This window comes from Anabrus simplex, chromosome 10, assembly GCF_040414725.1.
Source record: "Anabrus simplex isolate iqAnaSimp1 chromosome 10, ASM4041472v1, whole genome shotgun sequence".
NCBI lineage: Eukaryota > Metazoa > Arthropoda > Insecta > Orthoptera > Tettigoniidae > Anabrus > Anabrus simplex.
The window spans coordinates 3,371,082-3,378,556 of NC_090274.1; the positions used below are offsets into that span (position 1 = coordinate 3,371,082).

Below are 7,475 nucleotides of genomic sequence, written 5' to 3' on the forward strand. Positions count from 1 at the left end.
TGTCATCAATACCCTCACCTTTTTCATAGGGATCCGAAACTTCTTTGTCTCTAACAAATGCGACGCTTCTCTCCTTCGACAGGCAAACTTTCTTTCCTTTTACCCGGCGTTTTAAACACGAAACCTGCCAAGTGCAACTTCACAGCTGTTACTGACCGAGACTGACGATTCACGTCTCGACAAACACGACAGAAGATGCGCGTAGATATGCGCTTGCCCCGTTTAACGCGAAGTAGTGAACCTACGTTACAGAGTTCGGGACGCAAATCTGTACCTGCCGTAAGGCATCACAGCTTCCACGTACTGTTAACAGATGGGAATACTAGACTTAAAACCAAAATCGCGGGCTTTACCTGTATTAGTTGTTTTAAATGCACTGACACGCTCGGTTTTGAAAGCGGCAAAGAACTAATATCTCTCGCTGTGAACCATGCGGTACTGGGTCCCCTCTCCCTTTCTACCGCGGCACAGATGACCTTGGTCAACAGAGCAGATAACATTCCATTGCGCTAACAACTGGTTTGCGACGGAAACAAGAGCATCTGTATGCCTACCCCCATAAGCTTCTGCACCCAAGATATATTTTTTACTACTAATAGCAATACTGAAATATTTTATTTCAATATTTTAAAGTATCTTATATCAGCTACTAGCTTGTTCTTATCTCCCTCATATAAAGCTGTGACATGACTAAATTGGAAAAAAAATGACCTTAAAAGGCCGATTTCCCTAAAATATGCCCAAAAAGCTACCAAACTTAAAAAAAATGCTCTTAAAATAAAAAAAAGCAAAAATGCAAAATAAAAATGACATATTTGAAGACGGGGTGTCCCGGCCGGAGATTCTATGTAATTCAGCATTGTTTTCGACAGCCCAGTAAAAAGATGACATCCGGGCCCTAGTCATAACATTCGATAGTGTTAAATTAGTGCAACGCATGGGGACGTGGAAACAGACAGTCCTCATAGGTTCCTGCGTTATTCGCTAGTGAGCACAGCGCCCATCAGATAGTTGTTTGTTTAAGAGGCCCATAGACCGTGCAGTCTCAAAACTCACGACCAGGGCCAGTTCTTCTTTGAATGAATAAATATCCGCCCTTTTACAGATGGGATAATGGAATACTTTTAATAATCCAATAACTTCCATCCGATTATTTAAATAATCGAAAATTAATAATCAATTTAATCGAATGAGTTTCAAATATCATTTAGTTATAACGCACACAATAATCGGATGCATCAATATTTTTTTCGGTTTAAGTGTGTCGGGTGGACAATCTATTGAAATAAACGAATAGATGAACTTTTACGAAAAATGGAAATACGCCCCTCTTTTTCAAATGTATCTCCAAGTGTTGAAACTAAATGAGTGAATTAACTGACTTGATCTTTAATATCCCTAAATAAAATTCAGCGGACGAGTTGGCCGTGGGGTTAGGGGCGCGGGGCTGTCAGCTTGCATCCGGGAGATAGCGTGTTCGAATCCCACTGTCGCAAGCCCTGAAGAGGGTTTTCCGTGATTTCCCATTTTCACACCAGGCAAATGCTGGGGCTGTAACTTAATTAAGACCACGGCCGCTTCCTTCAACCTCCTAGGCCTTTCCTATCCCATCGTCGCCATAAGACCTATCTGTGTCGGTGCGACGTAAAGCCACTAGCAAAAAAATAAATAAAATTCCTTATTCAAGTAAATGCCGCCTTCTGGCCGCATAGTGGAACTAAGCCCCAGTACTACCAACTGACAGTTTCTTTTAACTATCAACGGGCAATATACCTACTTTAATTTTTATGTCGTCCGGCTGCATGCATAAATTGTTAGGATGCTGGCCTTTGGTCCAAGGAGTCCCTGTTTCGATTTCCGGTTGGGTCGGACTTTTTAACTTTCATTACTTAATTCCTGTGGCTTGGGGACTGGGTGTTCATGTCGTCTTCAGCATTATACTTCATCTTAGGTAAGGCCCCATCCTCACAGGCGTGCAGGTCACCTATACGGCGTCAACTCTAAAGACCTGCACCAGACCTCCCCAGAGGCCACATGTCATTATTATAAATTTATGTGAAAGTTAAAAATGCATTATATTACCTTTAAGACAAGAGCAAAATATTTAAGTAATAATAATAATAATAATAATAATAATAATAATAATAATAATAATAATAATAATAATAATAATAATAATAATAACAACACCTCAATCGCTTTCATTTGCCAGCCATCATTTTTCCCCTGTGAGTTGGGGTGGCAGAATAACGTCCACAGTATCCCCTGCCTGTCGTAAGAGGCGACTGGAAAGGGAAGCGTGAGTCACCGCGCATCTCATCCCTCCTGAGGTCATCGCAAGCTCCTGCTGTCCGGAGTCGTGAATTTTGAGACTCATTAGCATGTTTACTTCGTGAGTTTTGAAACGTAACCCCATAGACCGTGCAATATTATTGCGCAATATCGGGGTTCGTGCAATATCATTGATAGTGTGTATTTAATATTGAAGGGTTGTGCAATATATTGTACGAAATCAAAAAAGTTTGAAATATATTGCGCAAATAGCAAAATACTGTGCCGTGTGTTGTGCAATATCCCGTCCTCCCGCCAGTTGGTATCAAGTGGGGGAGAGCGTACGGTATCGTGATGGCAGACAAACACGAGCTGAAAATGTTTATTTTGTAGTTTATCGAAGTGTACCATAGCCTTCCGGCTGTACAGAGCAAAGATTACAGTAATCGCATTGATGAACAGAACGAGGGGCTTATTGAGAAATACCCGAACGCCGACAAGCAAGAAGTTATTTAAAAAATCAGTAATCTTCCTTCCGGAAGGAAGTGAAGCGGCTTCTTGGTGCACAAAAGAGTGTTCACCAAACAAAATACCGACATGAATTGACTATATATTGCCAAGCTATGACAGCTTTGTACAATATTATTGCACAACCATCAATATTATCTCCACACGATTGTTGTGCAATAATATTGTAGCCGGGCTGAGTGGCTCAGACGGTTAAAGCGCTGGCCTTCTGACCCCAATTTGGCAGGTTCGATCCTGGTTCAGTCCGGTGGTATTTGAAGGTGCTCAAATTCGTCAGCCTCGTGTCGGTAGATTTACTGGCACGTAAAAGAACTCCTGCGGGACTAAATTCCGGCACCTCGGCGTCTCCGAAAACCGTAAAAGAGTAGTTAGTGGGACGTAAAACAAATAACATTATTATTATTATTATTATTATTATTATTATTATTATTATTATTATTATTATTATTATTTTGTACGTCTATGGGCCCCTTTAGGAACATGAGGGAGTGGAGTGAACACGCTACGGCCCAGCATTCAGTCGACTGTCCTGAGAAGGGTCAGTTCATATTCTGGGCCGATGACCTTAGATGTTAGGCCCCTTTAAACAACAAGTTCCTATTCATAGGCCACAGCTGATTCCTTCCACCTCATCACACAGTTTCATTAACTTCTCAACTTACGTTGGCAACAAGAAGGGCAACCGGCCGTGAAACATGCGACTGAGGTAGACACACACGAATGCTTAAATTTAAAGAAATTTGAGATACGAGTATGGACGAAATAATGTGAACATATTTCCAGCATAATAGGAAACAAACATTTTTCACAGTCAGTCATCACTTCTATTCCGTTCAGCATCTTTCCTGGAACGCTGTTTCTCGGTTCGAACATTTGTAGCGGGAGCCTTCTTCCTCAGAACTTGCAGACACTGTTTCAGATTTTTGATCACTTTCCTAAACATGTGTTTCATTACCATCACAAGTCCACTTCCTCCATTGTTTCACCCAACCACGAAAGTGATCGATGCATGCCACTGTAACTTGTTTAACTTGACTAATAACAGTCACAGTATAAACATTTGACATTAAACACAAATGTTGACTTACTACAATGCCCGAAATGGGAATAGGACTGTTACTCGCTACTGAGCGCACCGCACTCTTACGCCTAATAATGGATTGAGGGTCTCCGTTTTCAAAGATAATGGAAATAACTGACGCTCCACCTTCCTTTGAAGGGTATCTGGGGTTTCAACAGTAGAGGTGTTGTAACAACAAGCAATATACTACGGAGGTGAGGAGTGGAACCTTTTCTTGACCCCTCAGTAGCCTAGAAGGAGGAGCACTCAGGTGGACAAAATTGAGTTTGATGAAGTCGTATTACTTCTATAATCAGATTGTATCAAGATGCATTTTAAAACCTTCAAACAGTGTTTTGAAAAGTAGTCCTCTAGCATGAATGAATCAAAGTGCATAATGTCCGGCAAGTCTTCTTAATACGTTGGCAGTCAGCAGCAAATAGAGGGTTGTATTATTGAGCATTTTATTAATGAGTTTTGGGACTGTTTTTTTCTTTGGTACAGAATAAAGACGTAATCACTTGACCTTCGTGTTCTGTCGATATAAGTGTGACAGAGAACAAAAGTGTCGTGGAATGAGAAGACTTGAGAAAATTAAAAAGGGAATTAGAGTATGAAAACAGGTAAAACACATCACGCCGCATAAACGTTTCTACAGAATGGAGCCTAATTTTTCTTTTTACTAGTGAGAAATAGATTTTGTTCCAACAGCTCAACTTGAGAATTTATTGTAAGCTACAAAAAAAATAATAAAAAAAAATGAATAAAGCCTTTTTTAAACATCAGTGTTTTTTTACTCCTACTAAAACTTTCTTTGCTGTGGCATTATGAGTTTTGAAGTTAACGCATTTGGCAGAAATTTTAATTTGATTTTTTCTAACTTATTTGTGTCCCTTTGATGAACTCATAGATACACAGTACCTTTGTTGATATTACGCATGTATTTTTTTCCTAGTTGATGTTAAAGAGGTGAACAAAGTTTGGTATTTCCGGAACAAATAATTATTATCGGCACACTTTATCTTGGTGTATTTACACCCGAGATTCGTATTGGCAACCTTTGAAACACAAACTATGAATCGCTGAAGCATCGTTGTGCGACATCTGGCGTACACTTTACGTACTAGTACTGTTCTTGTTTACACAGCAAAACCAAACTATATAATTCATGCTAGGAACAAGATTCGCATCGAGAAATGTTATATAATGTGTATGTGACATAGTTGTTGGCTTAAGATAATAACGGTTCAGAAACTTCATATCGATCGATCATATTCTCGATTCAATTCAGATTTATATATTTATAAGGAGCACTCGAATGAGTATTAAAATTTCATTTTCATTCAGTTGGCAGCACTATCGGAATCGGGACAGCTCCCTCCTTACTCCTCAACAAATGCACCAAGATAAAGTGTGCCGATAATACCTGCTGCTATTTTTGATGAATGCAGTATTTCTTGTCAAAGGCCAGACCAAAATGTAGCTTCCACTTAAGTCTCGGCCAGTATGGAAGCTGCTGTGGTATGGATGGTGCTCCTCACTTCGGTCAGTTGTCCTGCAACAGAACTTTCTGGCCCGGTTAGGAAACCAATGGCAAACTACCTCACTCCTCGTGGTGCCTAGTACGCCTCATTTCGGCGCCGCCATTAGTTTTTGCGATTTCCATAACTGCATAACCTTTTGCTTGTACTATTTGAGGATCCAACCAGTCTTCGGGATTATGTCCCAACAAACAGGAACAAGCAGTTTCTTACATATGAACCGATAATATGGACATTAACACATGCAAGTTTCACGTCTATGTACCCTAAAGCGTATTAGGTTGTGTAGGGTTAAGCAATTTACTAACAAATACATAGATCACACGCACGAGTTAAAAATCATATAACACGAAATGAACTGTTCTCATTCCTAACTCAATCTATAAATCTATTTACACACGGGCATTTCGTTGGAGTAATATCTAAAATACCTATGAATGTACACAATTCACAGTTCATTTTATTCTAAAGGTGGAACCTCGGGATCATCAACAAATCCTACTGAGAATGGTTTTTCAATACATGTCTCTTCCATAATCAGATGCGAGGAAACTGATTTACCTCGCGAACTACCTATTTCCAATTGCTCTCGTTTTCCCCAGCATTCACTGTGCAGATTTTGATCCTGATTTTTATCTAAAGAAGACAGCGTTTTCTTGCATCCACGCTGAAGAGTTGAGTGTTTTCCGCCTTTACCATAAAGAAACGTTTTCGCCTTCTTGGATTCACTTTCAATCTTGGGCATGGTGATCGTCAACACACCTGAGGTCTGTGAACGAACGGCTTTTGTACTTTCTACATCAATTTCTTCTAGACAGACGTACTGAAAGAACTTCCCTTTCATGGTTACGCGCACATGGTCCTTGAAGGGATCTACTTGTATGTAGGATAGGTCCATAAACTTGGGAGTATTAACTTCCAGTGTATACGAGTCTTCATCCTCGGAAATAGTGAAGGCCACTTTAGGTTCATTTACATTCAGGGGAGAGCCATCAGGTCTGTATAACTTGACAGCTCTCTTTTCACGGATCTCTTCACCGGAGAGTTTATGGCTTTGACGTTCCTGATCAAGAATCTCCTTCACCTGCATCAGTTGTTTCCTTGTTTCAGGGCTGTTATCCGATGGTTTTTGCATATACTCAGCTATAGACTTAGGATTGTCGACATCTAGGGCTGCAAATTCTTTTTCCATACGATCTTCATTCTCTATTTTCTGTTCTGCTCGCCCGATCAAATATTTCTCCTGTTGTGGAAGGATAGTCTTTTGCCACTCTTCGACATTCTGGAAAGCTAAGATCTTTTCACTTCTAGTCACTTTCGAATAATCCAAATGTTTCAGGTCAGGCAAATTATAGATAATGAATTTCCGATAATTTTCAAAATCACAGCAAGGATTGCCGTAGAGGTAAAGTTCTTCCAATTCAGTATTGCACTTCAGTTTTGTGATGCTCAGCAAATCGCCAATAAAATTAATGCTAAGATCCAACTTCTTGAGACTTTCTAACCGTTCGAGACCTTCAACGGTTTCAATATTGTTGAGGGCTAGGTTCAAATAGACAAGACATTTTAACCTGCGCAAGTTCTCAAGTTTTGATATAACATTCCCTTGCAGTAGCAAAATTTGCAATTTGGGACACCAATTACCGAGACCTTCAATTTTCTCAATACCTTCTTGGTGTAATGACAATTCTTCTAAAGAATGCAGTTCACCCTCATTGTGTTCGGCTCTTTTTCGCACTAATTCAATGGTAAGTTGCACCATGTTTTGTTAAGCACAGAACGAGAAACGAAGATACAATAATGCAATTACACCACTGACACAATGAACTTCACAGATCGCGAGTTACTGCGTATTATACCGTATTTATCCTTATAATGAGGTATTTTAAATGCTAGTCCTAGTTATAACCTCAAAGCAATGCCGTGTGTTTTAAACGGTAAAAACAAACGAGAAGCTCGCTTACCAAAGCCGTTGGTCGACAGAGCTAACAATGACGAGGCGGGTGCTGGCACACGCTGGGACTAAGTCAGCCGCGATCAATAAACAAGCTCGTGTGGCTACGGAGGAATGGGGT

General features: G+C 40.1%; 1 protein-coding gene across 1 annotated transcript; it reads right to left on the minus strand.

Annotated features, from left to right (window-relative positions):
* Positions 1–5,860: 5,860 nt before the first annotated feature.
* On the minus strand, positions 5,861–7,162 carry LOC136882232 (dynein axonemal assembly factor 11-like). Its single transcript, XM_067154788.2, has one exon. The coding sequence runs from the start codon at positions 7,160–7,162 to the stop codon at positions 5,861–5,863; it is 1,302 nt and encodes a 433-aa protein (XP_067010889.2).
* Between the last annotated feature and the right edge of the window lie 313 nt (positions 7,163–7,475).

What these genes read in the sequence shown, in the direction of transcription:
- LOC136882232 (XM_067154788.2), bottom strand. Translation starts at nt 7,162, where the DNA reads ATGGTGCAACTTACCATTGAATTAGTGCGAAAAAGAGCCGAACACAAT.